Below are 24,616 nucleotides of genomic sequence, written 5' to 3' on the forward strand. Positions count from 1 at the left end.
AGAGTTACTTCTGCTGCAGAGGATAAGTTCATTAGAGTTACTCTGACTCTGTACTGGTACCCCCTGTATATAACCTCCACATTGACTCTGGACCGGTACCCCCTGTATACAGCCTCCACATTGACTCTGTACTGGTACCCCCTGTATATAGCCTCCACATTGACTCTGTACTGGTACCCCCTGTATATAGCCTCCACATTGACTCTGTACTGGTACCTCCTGTATGTGGCCTCCACATTGACTCTGTACTGGTACATCCTGTATATAGCCCCCACATTGACTCTGTACTAGTACCTCCTGAATATAGCCTCCACATTGACTCTGTACCGGTACCCCCTGTATATAGCCTTCACATTATCTCTGTACTGGTACCTCCTGTATATAGCCTCCACATTGACTCTGTACTGGTACCCCCTGTATATAGCCTCCACATTGACTCTGTACCGGTACCCCCTGTATATAGCCTCCACATTGACTCTGTACTGGTACCTCCTGTATATAGCCTCCACATTGAATCTGTACCGGTACCCCCTGTATATAGCCTCCACATTGACTCTGTACTGGTACCTCCTGTATGTGGCCTCCACATTGACTCTGTACTGGTACCTCCTGTATGTGGCCTCCACATTGACTCTATACTGGTACCCCCTGTACATAGCCTCCACATTGACTCTGTACCGGTACCCCCTGTATATAGCCTCCACATTGACTCTGTACTGGTACCCCCTGTATATAGCCTCCACATTGACTCTGTACTGGTACCCCCTGTATATAGCCTCCACATTGACTCTGTACTGGTACCCCCTGTATATAGCCTCCACATTGACTCTGTACTGGTACCTCCTGTATGTGGCCTCCACATTGACTCTGTACTGGTACCCCCTGTATATAGCCTCCACATTGACTCTGTACTGGTACCCCCTGTATATAGCCTCCACATTGACTCTGTACTGGTACCTTCTGTATGTGGCCTCCACATTGACTCTGTACTGGTACCTCCTGTATATAGCCTCCACATTGACTCTGTACCGGTACCCCCTGTATATAGCCTCCACATTGACACTGTACCGGTACCCCCTGTATACAGCCTCCACATTGTCTCTGTACTGGTACCCCCTGTATACAACCTCCACATTGACTCTGTACTGGTACCCCCTGTATACAGCCTCCACATTGACTCTGTAGCCACGGTATATTTTTTTATTGTGTAACTTATTTTCTTACCTCTAATTTTTTTAACTACATTGTTGGTTAAGGGCTTGTCAGTAAGAATTTCACGGTAATGTCTACTACACCTGTTGTAGCTCTTTCCAATACAAAAAGTGTAGTAACTATTGTTTCCAAACTGCGTTACCCACTCCAGCCAGCAGATGGCGATGAGCGTCTTTCAGGTGATGCTTCTTGCGTGACGTATAATGGACTCTTTCAACCACCTCGATAGCTTGCTAGACAACATAAAACTGAAAGATTGACGTTTTAGGCCATGTTAATGTGCATTAGCTAATCGCAGTGTTTAAAACACATTTCAGTTGACGTTAACTTGAACCTAATGTGTTTGTTCAATTTGCAAATTTGTTAAAGATTGATACTGAGCCTAGCACTAGGCTATTCGCTAATGCTAACTAGCTAGCTAACATCCCTGACCATGAGCTCATTTAACTACTCATCCCCTGCTGAAGAAGAGGATGTCTGCTGTCCGGAGAAAGAAGCTCTGGCGCTGAACATTGTCGCGAAAGACGAAGAGGAGGATAGTACAGTGAAAGGAGAGAAAGATGCTCTGCCGCTGAACATTGTCGTGAAAGACGAAGAGGAGGATATTACAGTGAAAGGAGAGAAAGAACCTTTCAGAATGAAAAAGGAGGAAGAGGAGGCTGTTATAGGGAAAGAAGAGAAAGCATCCTCTTCCTCTCTAAAAGGTTCTATCTCAGTAAAGGTGAAGGAGGAAGACGTTTTGGGAGTGAAAGAGGAGGAGACAGAATATCTCATTAACACCAGTGAGTATTGTCTTAAAAACAGGGGCACAAACTATGCAGTTGTTGAACTAATGTGTGGTTTTAAGGGGCATTCTACTTAAGTTCTTCACTTCAATGTGATGTTCAGTACTATATAAATTGTTAAAGGGTCAATCTGCCATTGCTACAGATATTTTGGGGACTTTTAAATGAGATTTAATTATATATAACAGGCTTTTAAAATGTAATAATGGAGCATAATGTATACTTAAAATATCAAAGGGACACAAAAGGCACCCAATTAATTTAGAGATATTAATGCCTCTGATAAGACCCTATGACTGTAATAGACAGTAATAATTGATGATGGTAATAAGTTCACCATCTGTTTGATGTTCTCGTTCAAACAGGAGAGAGACATGACTATCGTGGATCCTCTGGGGAGCCTCAACAACATCCTGATGCTGACGAGACAGAGAAGAGTCTCTCCAGATCAGAACACCAGATGGTACAGCTTGGTCTGGTCTAGCATACAGCTTGCTCTATCTGGGTCTGGGTTTCTGTAAGGCACTTTATGACAACAGTGACATCAGCATCCATAATGATATGTGTCTGTGTCCCCTCTTTATGGTTACCAGGACAATGCTAGCCCTTCCGCCCTCCCGGAGTCCCTCTATCGTGCCTCTCCCGGTAGCACCTTACTACTGGGTATGAAGAGGTTGTCTGTGCTGCTGGTGGACTGCAGGAAAACAACAGGGCTGAGTGGAACTGTGAGAGGAGGAGAAGAGAAGAAAGGATCAGATTTGACTCATCAAAGTAAGTGCTGTAGTTCAGTTTGAACAAATAAATAGATCTGTCCACTGGTATCTGTTACCAGGACAACCAGCAGAGTTGTGTTAGTTGACAGGAAGATAGACTGGTGTATATGGATGTTATGAAGGAGTTCCCACATGCTGGGCACGTGTTGGCTACTTTTCCGTCACTCTGCGGTCCAACTCATCCCAAACCATCTCAATTTGAGTTGAGGTCGGGTGATTGTGGAGGCCAGGTCATCTGATGCAGCACTCCATCACTCTCCTTCTTGGTCAAATAGCACTTACACAGCCTGGTTGTGGTTGGGTCATTGTCCTGTTGAAAAACAAATGATAGTCCCACTAAGCACAAACCAGATGGGATTGTGTATCGCTGCAGAATGCTGTGGTAGCGATGCTGGTTAAGTGTGACTTGAATTCTAAATAAATCACAAACAGTGTCACCAGCAAAGCACCATCACTCATGAATGCTCATCAATGCTTCACGGTGGGAAACACACATGTGGAGATCATCCGTTCACCTACTCTGCGTCTCACAGACATGTCGGTTGGAACCGGAAATCTCAAATTTGGACTCATCAGACCAAAGGACAGATTTCCACCGGTCCATTGCTCATGCTTCTTGATTCACACAGTCTCCTCTGAACAGTTGATGTTGAGTTGTGTCTCTTAATTGAACTCTGTAAATCAGTTTCATCGTAGCAGAGGTAACTCTGGGTCTTCCTTTCCTGTGGAGGTCCTCATGAGAGCCAGTTTCATCATAGCAGAGGTAACTCTGGGTCTTCCTTTCCTGTGGAGGTCCTCATGAGAGCCAGTTTCATCGTAGCAGAGGTAACTCTGGGTCTTCCTTTCCTGTGGAGGTCCTGATGAGAGCCAGTTTCATCATAGCAGAGGTAACTCTGGGTCTTCCTTTCCTGTGGAGGTCCTCATGAGAGCCAGTTTCATCATAGCAGAGGTAACTCTGGGTCTTCCTTTCCTGTGGAGGTCCTCATGAGAGCCAGTTTCATCGTAGCAGAGGTAACTCTGGGTCTTCCTTTCCTGTGGAGGTCCTCATGAGAGCCAGTTTCATCATAGCAGAGGTAACTCTGGGTCTTCCTTTCCTGTGGAGGTCCTCATGAGAGCCAGTTTCATCATAGCAGAGGTAACTCTGGGTCTTCCTTTCCTGTGGAGGTCCTCATGAGAGCCAGTTTCATCGTAGCAGAGGTAACTCTGGGTCTTCCTTTCCTGTGGAGGTCCTGATGAGAGCCAGTTTCATCATAGCAGAGGTAACTCTGGGTCTTCCTTTCCTGTGGAGGTCCTCATGAGAGCCAGTTTCATCATAGCAGAGGTAACTCTGGGTCTTCCTTTCCTGTGGAGGTCCTCATGAGAGCCAGTTTCATCGTAGCAGAGGTAACTCTGGGTCTTCCTTTCCTGTGGAGGTCCTCATGAGAGCCAGTTTCATCATAGCAGAGGTAACTCTGGGTCTTCCTTTCCTGTGGAGGTCCTCATGAGAGCCAGTTTCATCATAGCAGAGGTAACTCTGGGTCTTCCTTTCCTGTGGAGGTCCTCATGAGAGCCAGTTTCATCATAGCAGAGGTAACTCTGGGTCTTCCTTTCCTGTGGAGGTCCTCATGAGAGCCAGTTTCATCGTAGCTTTTGATGTTTTTTGCGACTGTGCTTAAAGAAACTTTCAATGTTCTTGAAATATTCGGTATTGACTGACCATGTCTTCAAGTAATGATGGGCTGTTGTTTCTCTTTGCTTATTTGAGCCATTTGGACTTGGTCTTTTACCAAATAGGGCTGTCTTCTGTATACCCCTTTAACTTGTCACAACGCAACTGATTGGCTCAAACGCACTAAGAAGGAAAAACACAAATGAATATTTAAACAAGGCACACCTGTTAATTGAAATGCCTTCCAGATGACTACCTCATGAAGCTGGTTGAGAGAATGCCAAGAGTGTGCAAAGCTGTCATCAAGACAAAGGGTGGCTACTTTGAAGAATCTCAAATATAACAATTATTTTGATTTGTTTAACACATGATTCCATTTGTGTTATTTTATAGTTTTGATGTCTTCACTATTATTCTACTATGTAGAAAATAGTTTTGAAAAATAAAGAAAAACCCTTGAATGAGTAGGTGTGTCCACCTTTGACTGGTTCTCTATATACAGTGGGGAGAACAAGTATTTAACACACTGCCGATTTTGCAGGTTTTCCTACTTACAAAGCATGTAGAGGTCTGTAATTTTTTATCATAGGTACACTTCAACTGTGAGAGACGGAATCTAAAACAAAAATCAAGGAAATCACATTGTATTATTTGTAAGTAATTAATTTGCATTTTATTGCATGGCATAAGTATTTGATACATCAGAAAAGCAGATTTTAATATTTGGTACAGAAACCTTTGTTTGCAATTACAGAGATCATATGTTTCCTGTAGTTCTTGACCAGGTTTGCACACACTGCAGCAGGGATTTTGGCCCACTCCTCCATACAGACCTTCTCCAGATCCTTCAGGTTTCGGGGCTCTCGCTGGGCAATACGGACTTTCAGCTCGCTCCAATGATTTTCTATTGGGTTCAGGTCTGGAGACTGGCTAGGCCACTCCTGGACCTTGAGTTGCTTCTTACGGAGCCACTCCTTAGTTGCCCTGGCTGTGTGTTTCGGGTCGTTGTCATGCTGGAAGACCCAGCCACGACCCATCTTCAATACTCTTACTGAGGGAAGGAGGTTGTTGGCCAAGATCTCGCGATACATGGCCCCATCCATCCATCCCCAAAGAATGATGTTTCCACCTCCATGCTTCACAGTTGTGATGGTGTTCTTGGGGTTGTACTCATCCTTCTTTTCCTCCAAACACGGCGAGTGGAGTTTAGACCAAAAAGCTCTATTTTTGTCTCATCATACCACATGACCTTCTCCCATTCCTCCTCTGGATCATCCAGATGGTCATTGGCAAACTTGAGACGGGCCTGGACATGCGCTGGCTTGAGCAGGGAGTACCTTGCGTGCGCTGCAGGATTTTAATCCATGACGGCATAGTGTGTTACTAATTATTTTCTAATAATTGCTCCAACAGTTGTTGCCTTCTCACCAAGCTGCTTGCCTATTGTCCTGTAGCCCATCCCAGCCTTTTGCAGGTCTACAATTTTATCCATGATGTCCTTACACCCTCTCTGGTCTTGGCCATTGTGGAGAGGTTGGAGTCTGTGTGATTGAGTGTGTGGACAGGTGTCTTTTATACAGGTAACGAGTTCAAACAGCTGCAGTTAATACAGGTAATGAGTGGAGAACAGGAGGGATTCTTAAAGAAAAACTAACAGGTCTGTGAGAGCTGGAATTCTTACTGGTTGGTAGGTGATCAAGTACTTATGTCATGCAATAAAATGCAAATTAATTACTTAAAAATCATACAATGTGATTTTCTGGATTTTTTTTATTTTTAGATTCCGTCTCTCACAGTTGAAGTGTACCTATGATAAAAATGACTGACCTCTACGTGCTTTGTAAGTAGGAAAACCTGCAAAATCGGCAGTGTATCAAATACTTGTTCTCCCCACTGTATGTATATACTGAACAGATATGAAAACAACAATTTCAATGATTTACAGTTCAAATTAGGAAAGTAGTCAACGTAAATACATTTATTAGGCCCTAATCTATGGACTTCACATGACTGGGCAGGGGCGCAGCCATTGGTGGGTCTGTTGGGGCGTAAGCCCACCCACTTGGGAGCCATGCCCAGCGAATCAGAATTAGTTTTCTCCACAAAAGGGCTTTGTTACAGAGATAAACACTCCTCCGTTTCATCAGTTGTCCGGGTGGCTGATCTCAGACAATGTGGAGGGCCTTGATCTGCGGTTGTGTGGCCTGTTGGACGGACTTCCAAATTCTCTAAAAAGACATTGGAGGCGGCTGATGGTAGAGAATGCAACATTAAATTCTCTGGTAGCAGCTCCACTGGATATTCCTGCAGTCCCCAATCCATTTGCACACTCCCTCAAAACTTGAGACATCTGTGGCATTGTGTTGTGTGACAACTGTACATTTTAGAGTGGCTTTTTATTGTGCCCAGTACAAGGTACACCTGTGTAATGCTGTTTAATCAGCTTTTTGATATGCTACACCTGTCACGTGGATGGATTGTCTTGGCAAAGCAATGTAAACAAATTTACACAAAATTGGAGAGTGGAGGTTTCATTCTGGTCTCTTTTTATATAAACACTGTCTTTGGCAGGAGGAAAACCAAACTTGGAGGAACCAAAGACCTCCACAACATCAAGACAACACCTCTGCTCCCAGATCAAGTTAGGAAGCCTGAAAAGACCTGAGAGGACACACACAGGAGAGAAGCCATACCATTGCGGCCAGTGTGGAAAGAGTTTTAGCCTGTTAGGAAGCCTGAAAGCTCATGAGCGAATACACTCAGGAGAGAAGCCATACCATTGTGGCCAGTGTGGAAATAGTTTTAGCCAGTTAGGAAACATGAAAAGACATGGGAGGATACACACAGGGGAGAAGCCATACCACTGCTCCCATTGCGGAAAGAGTTTTAACCATTTACTTAACATGAAAAGACATGAGAGGATACACACAGGAGTGAAGCCTCACCATTGCTCCCAGTGTGGAAAGAGTTTTACGCAGTTAGGTATCCTCAAAGATCATTTGCGAATACACACAGGGGAGAAGCCTTACTACTGCTCCCATTGTGGAAAGAGTTTTAACCATTTACTTAACATGAAAAGACATGAGAGGATACACGCAGGAGTGAAGCCTCACCATTGCTCCCAGTGTGGAAAGAGTTTTATGCGGTTTGGTATCCTCAAAGATCATTTGCGAATACACACAGGGGAGAAGCCTTTCCTTTGCGCTCAGTGTGGAAAGAGTTTTAGCCAGTCAGGAAACCTGAAAGTGCATGAGCGAATTCACACAGGGAAGAAATCTTACCACTGATCCCAGCGTGCAATGCGTTTTTACCCAATTAGGACACCTGAAAGAAGACATGAGACCGCACACGGGGGAGAAGCCTTACAAATGTTCAGACTGGGGGGAAGGCATTTTACTCATCAGTAGCGTAAAAAAAATGTGAGAATCCACACAGGAGAGAATGTTTACTTGTTTATATATAAATATTTCTGGATTTTTGTCTTCTCATTTTGTCTGTCATAGTTGTAGTGTACCTATGATGAAAATTACAGGCCTCTCTCATCTTTTTAAGTGGGAGAACTTGCACAATTGGTGGCTGACTAAATACGTTTTTGCCCCACTAAGTGTATGTAAACTTCCAACTTCAACTGTATGTTATTTTAAATGCTAATCCTTTGCACACGAATGCTCACTCATTCAGGAATAATTGCAGTCAATATATATTTACGCCGTTGTGATCTGTTGGAATCCAGTCCGTCTGCTGGAGAGCTCATCTGAGTCTCTCTCCTTCTGTTTCCCTGAAGTTCAAAGTCTTTCTTGGTTAGAATGGATACCTCAGATTACCATTCAGAAATGTTCTCATAGAATAGATGTTTCGGCGGTTGTCGTCATTCGCATCCCAGGTTTACATCATTTCTAGCTGCCCCCACAGACCTACCAATGCTCTTACTCTGTTGGAATTGATAGTCTCAGAGTTGAACCATTTCCAGCCGTGTAGCCAATGCTCCACGTGGGATGGTTTTCTAGTCTTGGAACTCAAATGTGCCACCTCAGCTTACACCAAGGTATGCGTTGTCTAAACTATTCGCAATCACAGCTCACGCTGTGATTGGTTTGCTCAGTCTGAAGAGGATTTTTTTTAGGAGGGGCTTTTATTCGTAACAATAGGATAGGCGGTTCCATGACACCAGATCATGTCTGTGCCCTCGGGGACGGACCAATGACTTAGTTAAACTTTTAAAGGAATACAAATCTCTCACATTAAAGGTTTAACATCACATTTCATATATAGTTGCATCTTTACTCATTCATTTCATACAATAATTAGATGCAAACCCCATAATTGAGAAATGTACACATTCAGAGACATAGTTATGTGTGTTTCCTGTCCTCTCTGAGGTCACCAAATGAAACACACTCAACATAACTGTCCCTTAAGTGTCCACAGACCCTTCCCACACTCTCAAAGGTGGACATATAGTTTAATTTGGCCATTTTGGGGATTTAGGAGTGCGGCCATGTGAATTCCTTTGTTCACTCTGTGGTCTCTCTCTGTATGAAAAGGGGGATAGAGTCTCTGCCAGGAATTTACGACCTGAGATAACAGAACCTGGGCCACAATCTATACCCAGAAAAGGCCACATCATGACAATATGTTTAGGTATTCACGACCTGAGATAACAGAACCTGTACCTACAAAGGGCCACGTCATGACAATATTTATATATAACAATATATATAAATATTTGAATATAGAGTAGATCAGATTCCATGTGTTTAAAAGGTCCTTTTTTAAACTCTGACTGTGTGTTTATCTGGGTGTGTCATTCCTCCAGCACTACAGATAATCAAGTGATATTTGGATGTGATGCATTTGTTCCATTGTTGACATTTGCATTGTAGCCCACTGATGATTTAATGAAATGAAAATGTTCAGACTCTGTAATGGAAAATGTTAATTGTTTGTGTGTCCACATAACTGAGTATGTGACTAACCTTGTGAAACTGTCCTATTATAATCTCCTGTTCTTGGGAGTACCATTCTGTGTTGCAAACCAGCTGCACCTGCGTCCTTGTATGAATAAAGTCCCTCCCAGGAACAGGAAACTATAAAGATATGTGCTCATCACCCAATGCTTCAGGAATTCAGACTGTCTACACTGCGCTGTGTAACTCTGTTATTCTCTCTGAGCTCAGAAATAAAGAATCTTGGTTTGACTTGGACTCCAGCAGATCCTTATTTTATAATATCCACCACAACTCTCCCACAGATTGCTGTTTATCATTGTCTCAATGAAGAGTTCCTCTTTCGACTTTCCTTGGGGCATTTACAAACCTCCCACTGGTTCAATAAACGTTGTTACCTGAATGATGAGATTATTATGGGTGAGAGCAATTATTTGAATTGTCAAATTGCAACCAAGCATCGGTCATCATGTCACCAGATTAAGACCCTCAAAATGTATTGGAATTTAGCATCAAGCTCATCACATGTATTTTCACTACCCTGTGAAGTTCATAACTTATTTCATCTGTAGCCTAATAAACTACATGGTTTTCCAAGTTTTAGAGGGAGGACCACACAACATATCATCACGTGACTCCAAGTTAACTAAGACATGATGGTTATTATATAAATATTTGTACATAAAGGAGTTTCCATCGCCATTTCTCACTAAAACGTTTTTACTGACACAACCCACCATGTCAAACGAACTAACATATCGTCTGTCACCATTTATAAAAATATTCAGGCATAACCTGTTTCCATCAGCCCAGTCATTACTTTTGAAATGGTTGGATCAATATCCACCTTCATGATGTGGATGAAGCCTGATTTGGAATGTCGGAGTAGTTCTATATGATGTCATAATACACCCCTCTGATAATCAAGTGATATTTGGAATGTCTGAGTAGTTCTATATGATGTCATAATACACCCCTCTGATAATCAAGTGACATTTGGAATGTCTGAGTAGTTCTATCTGATGTCATAATACACCCCTCTGATAGTGATACATTTGTTACTTACAGGGCACCACTGCCCCTGACCAGCTGAATGCAGGTGGGCTCTCCTGTCAACATGGGGCTCCTGCTGCAGGTAGCCTAGCGGTTAACAGTGTTGGGCCAGTAACTGATAGATCCCTTGTTTGAATCCCAGAGAGGACTAGGTGGAAAATCTGTCAATGTGCCCTTGAGGGCTGCAACAGGAGCCTCATGTTGACAGGAGAGCCCACCTGCACTCAGCTGGCCAGGTGTCTTAACAGGAACAAGCTTTGGCACACCTGTATTTTTTCTCCCATTCTTCTCTGCAGATCCTCTCAACCTCTGTCAGGTTGGATGGGGAGCGTCGCTGCACAGCTATTTTCAGGTCTCTCCAGAGATGTTTGATCGGGTTCAAGTCCAGGCTCTGGCTGGGCCACACAAGGACATTCAGAGACTTGTCCCGAAGCCACTTCTGCGTTGTCCTTTGTCTGTGTTCTTAGGGTTGTTGTCCTGTTGGAAGGTGAACCTTTGCCCCAGTCTGAGGTCCTGAGTGCTCTGGAGCAGGTTTTCATCAATTATCTCTCTGTACTTTATTTTTATTTAATTTATTTATTATTGAACCTTTATTTAACTTGGCAAGTCAGTTAAGAACAAATTCTTATTTACAACGGTGGCCAACCAAAAGGCAAAAGGCCTCCTACGGTGGCTGGGATTCAAAACAAGAATACATCCCTAACCAAGGCCCTTCTTCAGTGGCTTCTTCCTTGCTGAGCGGCCTTTCAGGTTATGTTGATATAGGACTCATTTTTACTATGGATATAGATATTTTTGTACCTGTTTCCTCCAGCATCTTCACAAGGTCCTTTGCTGTTGTTCTGGGACTGGTTTGCACTTTTCGCAACAACGTATGTTGATCTCTCGGAGACAGAACAAGTCTCCTTCCTGAGCGGTATGACGGCTGTGTGGTCCCATGGTGTTTATACTTGCATATACTATAGTTTGTCAACAAGACATTTGTGGAGTGGTTGAAAACCGAGTTTTAATGACTCCAACCTAAGTGTATGTAAACATCCCTTGTATAGCCTCCACTCTGTACTGATACCCCCTGTATATAGCCTCCACATTGACTCTGTACTGGTAACCCCTGTATATAGCCTCCACATTGACTCTGTACTGGTACCCCCTGTATATAGCCTCCACATTGACTCTGTACTGGTACCCCCTGTATATAGCCTCCACATTGACTCTGTACTGGTAACCCCTGTATATAGCCTCCACATTGACTCTGTACTGGTACCCCCTGTATATAGTCTCCACATTGACTCGGTACTGGTACCTCCTGTATATAGCCTCCACATTGACTCTGTACTGGTACCCCCTGTATATAGTCTCCACATTGACTCGGTACTGGTACCCCCCGTATATAGTCTCCACATTGACTCTGTACTGGTACCTCCTGTATATTGACTCTGTACTGGTACCTCCTGTATATTGACTCTGTACTGGTACCTCCTGTATATAGCCTCCACATTGACTCTGTACTGGTACCTCCTCTATATATATCCTCTGATTGAGAACCAATCTAGGCAACCATAGACTTACCTAGACACCTAACATGAACACAACCCCATAAATCTAATAAACCCCTAGACAAGACGAAACACATAAATCACCCATGTCACACCCTGGCCTAACCAAAATAATAAAGAAAACAAAGATAACTAAGGCCAGGGCGTGACAGTACCCCCCCCCCCAAAGGTGCGGACTCCCGGCCGCACACCTAAACCCATAGGAGAGGGTCTGGGTGGGCGTCTGTCCACTGTGGCGGCTCTGGTGCGGGACGTGGACGCCACTCTACCATAGTCTTAGTCCGCTTTCTTAGCGTCATTTGAGTGGCGACCCTCGACGCCGACCTTGGCCTAGTAACCCTAACAAAGGGCCCACCTGGACTGAGGGCTGCCTCATTACTGAGGAAGCTCAGGACCGAGGGGTAGCTCAGGTAATGTCTACACCTCAGGCCTGAACTACCCCTCGGTACTGAGCTACTTTTTAAAACTTTTTATTTTGGGAATATTTTCTTAACCCTTATTTTTCTTATCTACGTTGTTGGTTAAGGGCTTGTCAGTAAGCATTTCACGTTACGATCTACACCTGTTGTATTCAGCGCATGTGACAAATAATATTTGATTGTAACTAAATATGAAGTTTCAATGTTACGGTCTTTGATACAATTATATTTTTGAAACTCAGGCTGTGTGTTTATCTGCGTCATTCCTTGATCATTCCTTGTGGTCCTGTAGCTCAGTTGGTGGAGTATAGTGCTTGTTAAACCAGGGTAGTGGGTTTGATTCCTGGGACCATCCATATGTTAAGTGTTTGTACACATGACTGCAAATCCCTTTGGATAAAAGTGTCTGCTAAATTGCAGATGTATCCACTGATTATACCAAACATTTGGAACACCTTCCTAATATGGAGTTGGACCCTCCCCTTTTCCCCCCAGAACAGCCTCATTTCGTCGGGGCATGGACCCTACAAGGTGTCGAAAGCATTCCACAGGGATGCTGGCCCATTTTGACTCCAATGCTTCCCACAAATGTGTCAAATTGGCTGGGTGTCTTTTGGGTGCAGTGGGGTCTCCTCAGAGGAGGAAGGGGAGAACAATCGTCCTCAGTTATTTTCAGAAAAATTAAAATGGTAAAATATTTAAAAGTGGTCCTTTTTAGATAAAACTATACTAAATATAATCACGTCACCAAATAATTTATTAAAACATACTATTTTGCATCCTCCATCCTCCTCTGGGTACATTGACTTCAATACAAAACCTTGGAGGCTCATGGTTCTCAAGCCCTTCCATAGACTTACACAGTAATTATGACAACTTCCGGAGGACGTCCTCCAACCTATCAGAGCTCTTGCAGCATGAACTGACATGATGTCCAACCAATGAAAGGATCAAAGAATGTATCTAGTACTGAAAGCATAAGCTACAGCTAGCTAGCACTGCAGTGCATAACATGTGGTGAGTAGTTGACTAAAAGAGAGAAAAATACAATAGTTGAACAGTTTTGAACAAATTATTTTATTCCAAAATGAAGGAGAAGCGAGAGAGAGATATTTCGTCATTTATTTTCCACTTTCAGTTTCACTTACTTAGCTAGCAAATGCAGCTATCTAGTTTAGTCTACTCAAACACTTGGCTCAAACAGAGGGATGCTATGTTAGCTAGCTGGCTATGACTATCCAACACAACACTGGAACTCTTCCAAGTCAAGGCAAGCTTTTGGTTTTACTAATTTATTGCCACTGGGACCCGCCAAGGTAAGTGTTAAACTGCTTACTGACTGTACACTGTGACGTTACTGCATAATTGTAGCAGGTTTACTAACGAGTTAGTTCTATTAGCTCTGTTGACTATGATGTTACTTTAGCTAATATGGTGACAACAATGTAAGCTGTGTGTTTCAGTTATGAAATGGTTTGGCTTGGAAAGGTTTTTTCGCCTGGTCACATACAGCTGATGTGTTGTGCATTGAAGTACAGAAACAAAGGGAGAAGGTGATAAGAGGAGAGCACATAGATGCAAGAAGGAATACAACGTGTCTGTAATGAAAGTGAACTGTGTTTTTGCATGATCAGGGGTGTATTCATTCCGCCGATTCTGTTGACAAACGTTTAAATGGAACAAAACGGGGATAAACATACCTGAATAAACATACCTGAATTTGTCCAGTGATATCTCTATTTCAGCTAGATGCAGGCGAGAGTGTGCAAGGCAGTATTGAATGTGTCACTGTCTGTTAACCTGTCTCCCCCCTTCATCTACACGGATTGAAGTGGATTTAACTAGTGACATCAGTAAGGGATCATAGCTTTAGCCTGGATTCACCTAGTCTTTCTAAGTCATGGAAGGAGCAGCTGTTCTTAATGTTTTGTCTACCCAGTGTATAGCACTACAGATAATCAAGGGCTATTTGCATGTGATGCATTTGTTCTGTTGTTTACAGGATGATTTGTATCTTATAGAGCGTGGCTTTAAGGGAATAGTATGGTCACATGTAGATAAAAAAGAATGTGAAAAATGAACAGAGAAAATGTATATCAACACACTACCTATTCATAGAAGTATTTATTAATCATCTACATATTAATATTGAGCTTCTACGTCAGTGTACAGGAACGTATTATTTGGAAGAGAAAATGTATCAGCTTATTGTTAAATAATTATGACGTTCTTTCCAATACAAAAAGTGTTGTAACTATTGTTTCCAAACTGCGTTACCCACTCCAGTCAGCAGATGGCGATGAGCGTCTTTCAGGTGATGATTCTTCCGTGACGTATAATGGACTGGCCGGGACCCTTCTTCAGGAACAACAAGGCGCCAACTCTTCCAACCACGTCGGTAGCTTGCTAGCCAACATAAAAGTGAAAGATTGACGCTTTAGACCATGTTAATGTACATTATCTAATCTCAGTGTTTTAAACACAGTTCTGTTGACGTATTAACTGGTTAACTGTAACCTAATTTGCAAACTTGTTAAAGATTGATGCTGAGCCTAGCACTAGGCTAGTCGCTAATGCTAACTAGCTAGCTAACATCCCTGACCATGAGCTCATTAAAGTACTCATCCCCTGCTAAAGAAGAGGAGGTCTGCTGTTTGGAGAAAGAAGTTCTGGCGCTGAACATTGAAGAAGAGGATGAGGTTACAGTGAAAGAAGAGAAAGAAGCTTTTAGAATGAAAAAGGAGGAAGATGAGGCTGTTATAGTGAAGGAAGAAGATGCTGTTATAGTGGAAGAAGATTTCAGAATGAAAAAGGAGGAAGAGGAGGCTGTTATAGTGATAGAAGAGAAAGAACCGTTTAGAGAGGAACAGGATGATATCTCAATAAAGGTGAAGGAGGAAGACGTTTTTGGAGTGAAAGAGGAAGAGACAGAATATCAGATTAACACCAGTGAGTACTGTCTTTAACAGGGACACAAACTATGCCGTTGTTGAACTAATGTGTGGTTTTAAAGGGGCATTCTACTGAAGTTCTACACTTGAATATGTTGTTCAGTACTGTAGGAATTGTTAAAGGGTCAATCTGCCATTGGTTCATATATTTTAGGGACTTTTCAATTAGATGTATTGAATTCTCCATGTTGTCTATATTAAAGTTCCCCTCATCTAGTATAACAGGCTTTTAAAATTCAATATTGAAGCATATGTTCTACTTAAAATATCAAAGGGAGTTTACTACTCATTTTGATGTTCTCGTTCACACAGGAGAGAGACATGACTATGGTGGATCCTCTGGGGAGCCTCAACAACATCCTGATGCTGACGAGGCAGAGAAGAGTCTCTCCAGATCAGAACACCAGATGGTACAGCTTGGTCTGGACGAGCAAACAGCTTTCTCTCGCTTGTGGGCTGGGTTTCTGTAAAGCACTTTATGACAACAGTGACATCAGCATCCATAATGATGTGCGTCTGTGTCCCCTCTTTATGGTTAGCAGGACAACACTTGCCCTTCCTCCCTCCCGGAGTCCCTGTATCGTGCCTCTCCCGGTAGCACCTTACTGCTGGGTATGAAGAGGTTGTCTGTGCTGCTGGTGGACTGCAGGAAAACAACAGGGCTGAGTGGAACTGTGAGAGGAGGAGAAGAGAAGAAAGGATCAGATTTGACACATCAAAGTAAGTGCTGTAGTTTAGTTTGAACAAATACAATAGATCTGTCCACTGGTATCTGTTACCAGGATAACCAGCAGAGTTATGTTAGTTGACAGGAAGTTAGAGTAGTGTATATGGATGTTATGAATATCATAACACTGAAAAAGGATTCTGCCAATGAAAAGAGAGAAACCAATAGACCATATAAAACCTTGATTAAAGTCAGCTTTAGAGAGAAAGTTTCAAGATGATCCAATGGAAGGTGCTTGTTTTACAAAAACTTTTCCTTAAAACATTATGGATGTTACATTGCCTGTCCCAGTCAACGCGGCTATCTTTACTAGACTGTAGAACAGGCAAACTAAACTCAAGACTTTGGTCATTAATGAACTAGTACTGAAGAAAAACTGTGATCTGGCTGCCTACTCAAGCAAAAGCTTCAAAATGTAACCAGTGCCGGCAACCTGGTTCAGGTTATCAATCAACCTACCAGGGTAGTGACAAACAGTAGAGGAATGAAATCATCAACATGGTTTGATCATATCTTTACTAATGCTGCAGAAATGGGTTTTAAAGCAGTATCCAGATCCATCAGATGTAGTGATCACAATATAGTAGCCATGTCTAGGAAAACCACCGTTCCAAAGGTTGGGACTAATATTGTGTATAAGAGGTCATACATTTTTTTGTAGTGATTCCTATGTTGTTGATGTAAATAATATTTGTTGGTCCGTGGTGTGTAATGATGAGCAACCAGACACTGCCCTTGACACGTTTGAAACTGCTTATCCCAGTTACTAATAAGCATGCACCCATTAAGAAAATGACTGTAAAAACGGTTGAATCCACATGAATTGATGAGGAATTTAAAAAATGGTATGATGAAGAGGGAGGCAAAAGAGATGGCATATAGGTCTGGCTGAATAACTGATTGGCAAACCTATTGCAAATTGAGACATCATTTGACTAAACTGAGTAAAAAGAAGATAGTACACAATGAAACAAAGATAAAATACATGAAGAATGATTGTAAAAAATCTTTGGAGAATCTTCAATGAAATTTTGTGCAAATAAAATCAACAATGACAAGTCACTGGTGTCTGACAACGTGGATGGAAAATTGAGGATAATAGCGGCCGATATTGCCATTCTTATTTGCCTTGTCTTTAATTTAAGCCTACTAGAAAGTGTGTGCCCTCAGGCTTGGAGGGAAGCTAAAGTCATTCCACTACCCAAGAATAGTAAAGCTGCCTTTACTGGCTTAAATAGCTGACCAATCAGACTGTTACCAACCCTTACAATTTTGGGGAAAAAAATATTTGACCAGATACACTGCTATTTTACAGTAAACAAATATAGACTTTTAGCTTATAGGGAAGTTCATTCAACAAGCACAGCACTTGCAAATGACTGATTGGCTGAGCGAAATTGATGATAAAAATGGCTTTACACCCCCTGCTATATTGTGGATAAAGAGTTTTTCTTTTAAAATGTAACCTTTATTTAACTAGGCAAGTCAGTTAAGAACAAATTATTTTTTTTCAATGACGGCCTAGGACTGCCTTGTTCAGGGGCAGAACGACGGAGTTTTACCTTGTCAACTCGGGGATTCAATCCAGCAATCTCTCGGTTACTGGCCTACCGCTCTAACTACTCCTCCCGTTTCCGGGAGAATTGTCATCAACTACACTAATTAGCATAACGCAACAGACAAACATTCTTACTAGAAAATATTCATATTCATGAAATCACAAGTGAAATATAGTGAAACACAGCTTAGCCTTTTGTTAATCACCCTGTCATCTCAGATTTTGAAATTATGCTTTACAGCCAAAGCAAGACAAGCATTTGTGTAAGTTTATCGATAGCCTAGCATAGCATTATGTCCAGCTAGCAGCAGGGAGCTTGGTCACGAAAATCAGAAAAGCAATCCAATTAAATCGTTTACCTTTGAGCTTCGGATGTTTTCACTCGCGAGACTCCCAGTTAGACAGCAAATGTTAATTTTGTTCCATAAAGATTATTTTTTATAGCCAAAATACCTCCGTTTATTCTTCACGTTTTGTTGAGAAATCCACCGGAAGTTGTGATCACGACAACGCCGAAAAAAACCTCCAAATTAGATCCATAATATCGACAGAAACATGGCAAATGTTTTTTATAATCAATCCTCAAGGTGTTTTTCAAATATCTATTCGATAATATATCAATGGCCGCCTTTGTCTATTACGCACAAATCACTCTGAGAGCCACCACCTGACCACTGACGCAATGTTGTCGTTCACGCTCATTTTTCAAAATAAAAGCCTGAAACTATGTCTAGTGACTGAAGACACATTAGGGAAGCCATATAAAAAGGAATCTGGTTGATATCCCTTTCAATGGTAAATAGGGATGCATAGGAATGCAGAGGCTTCAAAATAAGAGTCACTTCCTGATTGGATTTTCTCAGGCTTTCGCCTGCAATATCAGTTCTGTTATATTCACAGACAATATTTTTACAGTGTTGGAAACGTTTGTGTTTTCTATCCTAAGCTGTCAATTATATGCATATTCTAGCACCTGGTCCTGAGAAATAGCCCGTTTACTTTGGGAACGTTATTTTTCCATAAATTAAAATAGTGCCCCCTAGTTTCAAGAGTTAATGTGCCATAACAGGTTTTAATGTGTTTGAGCCAATCAGTTGTGTTGTGACAAGGTAGGGGGGTATACAGAAGATAGCCCTATTGGGTAAAAGGTGAAGTCCATATTATGTCAAGAACAGCTCAAATAAGCAAAGAGAAGCAACAGTCCATCATTACTTTAAGGACCACCACAAGAATGGAAGACCCAGAGTTACTTCTGATGCATAAGTTCATTAGAGTTACCAGACTTAGAAATTGCAGCCCAAATAAATGCTTCACAAAGTTCAAGCAAGAGACACATCTCAACATCATCGGTTCAGAGGAGACTGCGTGAATCAGGCCTTCATGGTCGAATTTCTGCAAGGAAACCACTACTAAAGGACACCAATAAGAAGAAGAGACTTGCTTGGGCCAAGAAACATGAGCAATGGACATTAGACCGGTGGATATCTGTCCTTGGGTCTGATGAGTCCAAATTTGAGATTTTTGGATCCGAGCGTCATGTCTTTGTGAGACGAGGAGTAGATGAACAGATTATCTCCGCATGTGTGGTTCCCACCGTGAAGCATGGAGGAGGAGATGTGATGGTGTGCGGGTGCTTTGCTATTGACAATGTCAGTGATTTATTTATTCAAGTCACACTTAACCAGCATGACTACCACAGCATTCTGCAGCTATATGCCATCCCATCTGGTTTGGGCTTAGTCCCACTGTCAATTGTTTTTCAACAGGACAATGACCCAACACACTTCCAGGCCGTGTAAGAGCTATTTGACCAAGAAGGAGAGTGATGGAGTGCTGCATCAGATGACCTGGCCTACACAATCCCCCGTCCTCAACCAAATCGAGATAGTTTGGGATGAGTTGGATCGCAGAGTAAAGGAAAAGCAGCCTACAAGTTCAAAATGTTGAAAATCTGTGAATGTCTAAATAAGAAATTGGTCCATTTAAACAGCAATGTTTCGAACCCTTTCAACAACGGGGAGATGTTACTGATGTGCTTTGTATCTGACGTAAAAACAAGTTTTGGACTTCCACACAAAATTAATTCTTTAGTTATTTTATGTTTAAGGAAGTGTGTAGGTCACATTATGTATCATACAGCTATGAATGTTATATATTTAGAACCAACTGTTCAATTGGAATCCAGCGACGTCTGTGTCTTCAGTGTCCTAGAACTGTCTAGGTTTTTGTGTTCTGACTTGTAAAACAGGATGAATAAAATAAGTAATGTAAACATAGCAGTAATTACCGGGAAGCTCTGCATTTGTTTTAAAATCACACTAAGATTGTTAAAACTGGCCTCAGGTTATTGAGAGATCTGATTTAGGATTTACCCTCGTAGCAAGGTTGTTTTATCATGTGGTTTCATTCGGGTCTCTATTTAAAAATAACACTATCTTTGGCAGGAGAAAGACCAGACTCAGAGGAACCAGAGCCAGGGACGTCCAAACCAGCAAGACGACACCAGTGCTCCCACTGTGGAAAGAGTTGTAACCAGATAGCACACCTGAAACAACACGAGAGGATACACACAGGGGAGAAGCCTTACCACTGCTCCCAGTGTGGAAAGGATTTCAACCAGTCAGGGGTGCTGAAACGGCACGAGAGAATACACACAGGAGAGAAGCCTTACCACTGCTCCCAGTGTGGAAAGTGTTTCAACCGGAAAGCATCCCTGAACCAACACGAGAGAATACACACAGGGGAGAAGCCTTACCACTGCTCCCAGTGTGGAAAGTGTTTCAACCAGTCTTGGGAGCTGAAACAACACAAGAAAATACACACAGGAGAGAAGCCTTACCACTGCTCCCAATGTGGAAAGTGCTTTGTCCGTTCGGGGGAGCTGAAACTACATGAGAGAATACACACAGGAGAGAAGCCTTACCACTGCCCCCAATGTGGAAAGTGTTTCAACCAGTCTTGGGAGCTGAAACGACACGAGAGAATACACACCGGAGAGAAGCCTTACCACTGCTCCCAGTGTGGAAAGCGTTTCAACCATTCAGGGAAGCTGAAACAACACGAGAGAATACACACCGGAGAGAAGCCTTACCACTGCTCCCAGTGTGGAAAGCGTTTCAACCATTCAGGGAAGCTGAATCAGCATGAGAGAATACACACAGGAGAGAAGCCTTACCACTGCTCCCAATGTGGGAGGTGTTTCAACCAGTCGGGGACGCTGAAACAACACGAGAGAATACACACAGGAGAGAAGCCTTACCACTGCTCCCAATGTGGAAAGAGTTTCAACCAGTCGGGGACGCTGAAACGGCATGAGAGTACACACAGGAGAGAAGCCTTACCACTGCTCCCAATGTGGAACGCGTTTCGACCGGTCGGGGAAGCTGAAACAACATGAGATAATACACACAGGAGAGAAGCCCTACCGCTGCTCCCAATGTGGAAAGTGTTTCAACCGGTCGGGGAATCTGAAACAACATGAGAGAATACACACAGGAGAGAAGCCTTACCACTCCTCCCAGGGTGCAAAGCTTTTGCCCATTTAGGAAGCCTGAAAGAACACATTAGACTGCACACAGAGGAGAAGGCTTAGAAAAGCTCAGACTGTGGGAAAATATATTACTCATAAGTCACTTAAACGTCATTAGACAATCCACACAGGAGAGAGAAATTACTTCTCTTAGCGTGTATGTTGATATTTCACATCACATTGACTTAAAAATCATCAGAGAACATTGCTCCCGTTGTCTTATATTGTTGACTGACAATGTGTTTACCTGTCTTTACCAGATGAAATTAAATGGTACAGGGTATACTCAAACATATATTTGTTTGTTTTTATTAGAAAACATGAAGTGAATATGGAGTCTGTCAGTTTGAATATAAAGAAGATCAGGTTCCTTTTTTAAACTCTTTGTGTGTTTATCTGGGTGTGTCATTCCTCCAGCACTACAGATAATCAAGTGATATTTGGATGTGATGCATTAGTTCCATTGTTGACATTTGCATTGTTGGCCCACTGATGATTTAATGAAATGAACATGTTCAGACTCTGTAATGGAAAATGTTAATTGTTTGTGTGTCCACATAACTGAGTATGTGACTAACCTTATGAAACTGTCCTATTATAAGCTCCTGTTCTTGGGACTATCATTCTGTGTTGCAAACCAATTTGCACCTGTGTCCTTGTATGAATAAAGTCCCGCCCAGGAATAGGAAACTATAAAGATATGTGCTCATCACCCAATGCTTCAGGAATTCAGACTGTCTACACTGCGCTGTGTAACTCTGTTATTCTCTCTGAGCTCAGAAATAAAGAATCTTGGTTTGACTTGGACTCCAGCAGATCCTTATTTTATAATATCCACCACAACTCTCCCACAGATTGCTGTTTATCATTGTCTCAATGAAGAGTTCCTCTTTCGACTTTCCTGGGGGCATTTACAACGCTCCCACTGGTTGAATAAACATTGTTACCCGATTGATGAGATTATTATGGGTGAGAGCAATTATTTTATTTGTCAAATGGCAACCAAGCATCGGTCATCATGTCACCAGAATAAGACCCTCAAAGTGTATTGGAATGGAGCATCAAGCTCATCACATGTAGTTTCACCACCCTGTGAAGTTCATAACTTATTTCATCTGTAGCCTAATAAACTACATGGGTTTCCGAATCGTAGTGGGGGAACCACACAAGATATCATCAAGTGACTCCAAGTTAACTAAGATGTGATGGTTGTTATATAAATATTTGCGCATCAAAGAGTTTCCACTGCCATTTCTCGCTTAAACATTTTTACTGACACAAAAAGACAAACAAATTGTCAAACGAAGTAACAAAATGTCACCATTTATAAAAATGTTCAGGCAAATCCTGTTTCCATCAGCCCAGTCATTACTTTTGAAATGGTTGGATCAATATCCACCTTCATGATGTGGATGAAGCCTGATTTGGAATGTCTGAGTAGTTCTATATGATGTCATAATTCACCCCTCTGATAATCAAGTGATATTTGGAATGTCTGAGTAGTTCTATCTGATGTCATAATACACCCCTCTGATTGTGATACATTTGCTCCATTGTTTCCATGTCAGTTGGTTTCCCACTCTGATGATTTATATCTGACAGAGGGGCTTTAAATGAATAGTACAATGACATCTTAGTGGGGCTTGAAGTAAATAGGATTATTAATCATAAACTCCTACAGCAACAATACACTGCAGCTTTGACATCAAGAAGAGAATGGGCTGATGGGTGGTGGTGCTACTCTATAGGTAAGGCTGTTCAATATGAATGTTCAAATAGTCACTTCTAGCCGGCCTCCGCCCAGTACCCTGCCCTGAACTTAGTCACTGTTACTAGCCGTCTACCACCCAGTACTCCACCCTGTATTCTAGTCAAGGCTCATCCTATATAACTACTACTGTACACACCTTTTACATTCATATACGGTCCATAATGTCTAGACACACCATCATATACATTTTAAACAAACGGTATATATTTATATTCCAGACTCTGACATTCCTCCTTCTACCATTTCAATATTTCTAAATCCTTAAAATGAATTATAGGGAAAATCAGTAGGTCACACAAATGACTATTTCTAAACAAAGATAATAGACAAGTAGAATGGGACAGGTTTCTTATACTATCTTTACTTACTCAGTGAAGAGACTCCAGGGACGGTGATGAAGGCTGTAGGAATGAAGATCAGACAGTGAAGAGACTCCAGGGATGGTGATGAAGGCTGTAGGAATGAAGATCAGACAGTGAAGAGACTCCAGGGACGATGATGAAGGCTGTAGGAATGAAGATCAAACAGTGAAGAGACTCCAGTGACGGTGATGAAGGCTGTAGGAATGAAGATCAGACAGTGAAGAGACTCCAGTGACGGTGATGAAGAATCAACCAGAGAATCAACCAGATTGATTCACAGTCAGTGTTGTTGAGCAGAGAATCAACCAGATTGATTCACAGTCAGTGTTGTTGAGCAGAGAATCAACCAGATTGATTCACAGTCAGTGTTGTTGAGCAGAGAATCAACCAGATTGATTCACAATCAGTGTTGTTGAGCAGAGAATCAACCAGATTGATTCACAGTCAGTGTTGTTCAGCAGAGAATCAACCAGATTGATTCACAATCAGTGTTGTTGAGCAGAGAATCAACCAGATTGATTCACAGTCAGTGTTTTTGAGCAGAGAATCAACCAGATTGATTCACAGTCAGTGTTTTTGAGCAGAGAATCAACCAGATTGATTCACAGTCAGTGTTGTTGAGCAGAGAATCAACCAGATTGATTCACAGTCAGTGTTGTTGAGCAGATAATCAACCAGAGAATCAACAAGATTGATTCACAGTCAGTGTTGTTGAGCAGAGAATCAACCAGAGAATCAACTAGATTGATTCACAGTCAGTGTTGTTGAGCGGAGAATCAACCAGAGAATCAACTAGATTGATTCACAGTCAGTGTTGTTGAGCGGAGAATCAACCAGATTGATTCACAATCAGTGTTGTTGAGCAGAGAATCAACCAGATAATCAACTAGATTGATTCACAGTCAGTGTTGTTGAGCAGAGAATCAACCAGATTGATTCACAGTCAGTGTTGTTGAGCAGAGAATCAACCAGATTGATTCACAATCAGTGTTGTTGAGCAGAGAATCAACCAGATTGATTCACAGTCAGTGTTGTTGAGCAGAGAATCAACCAGAGAATCAACTAGATTGATTCACAGTCAGTGTTGTTGAGCGGAGAATCAACCAGATTGATTCACAATCAGTGTTGTTGAGCAGAGAATCAACCAGATAATCAACTAGATTGATTCACAGTCAGTGTTGTTGAGCAGAGAATCAACCAGATTGATTCACAGTCAGTGTTGTTGAGCATAGAATCAACCAGATTGATTCACAATCAGTGTTGTTGAGCAGAGAATCAACCAGATTGATTCACAGTCAGTGTTGTTGAGCAGAGAATCAACCAGGT

General features: G+C 42.1%; 1 protein-coding gene and 1 pseudogene across 3 annotated transcripts in view; both read left to right on the top strand.

Annotated features, from left to right (window-relative positions):
• The first annotated feature begins 1,378 nt into the window (after positions 1-1,378).
• Positions 1,379-24,616, top strand: part of LOC110518115 (uncharacterized) — a 167,712-nt gene continuing 144,474 nt past the window's right edge. The window contains exons 1-4 of one of the 2 annotated variants that reach the window (XM_090194841.1): positions 1,379-1,994; positions 2,363-2,460; positions 2,591-2,768; positions 6,990-9,616. In XM_090194841.1, the coding sequence (XP_090050967.1) occupies positions 1,646-1,994; positions 2,363-2,460; positions 2,591-2,768; positions 6,990-7,705 (1,341 nt within the window). In that variant the 5' untranslated portion in view covers positions 1,379-1,645 and the 3' untranslated portion in view covers positions 7,706-9,616. Of the gene's footprint in view, positions 1,995-2,362; positions 2,461-2,590; positions 2,769-6,989; positions 9,617-24,616 lie in introns of those variants that run through there. The other variant, XM_090194833.1, reaches the window with a different exon arrangement.
• LOC149978664 (uncharacterized) lies at positions 13,305-21,307 on the top strand (annotated as a pseudogene). The gene is made up of 4 exons (XR_016485584.1): positions 13,305-15,341; positions 15,656-15,753; positions 15,883-16,063; positions 20,073-21,307. The product of XR_016485584.1 is annotated as an uncharacterized LOC149978664 (transcript).

Source organism: Oncorhynchus mykiss, chromosome 13 (assembly GCF_057628025.1).
Source record: "Oncorhynchus mykiss isolate SJ-2025 chromosome 13, ASM5762802v1, whole genome shotgun sequence".
Lineage (NCBI taxonomy): Eukaryota > Metazoa > Chordata > Actinopteri > Salmoniformes > Salmonidae > Oncorhynchus > Oncorhynchus mykiss.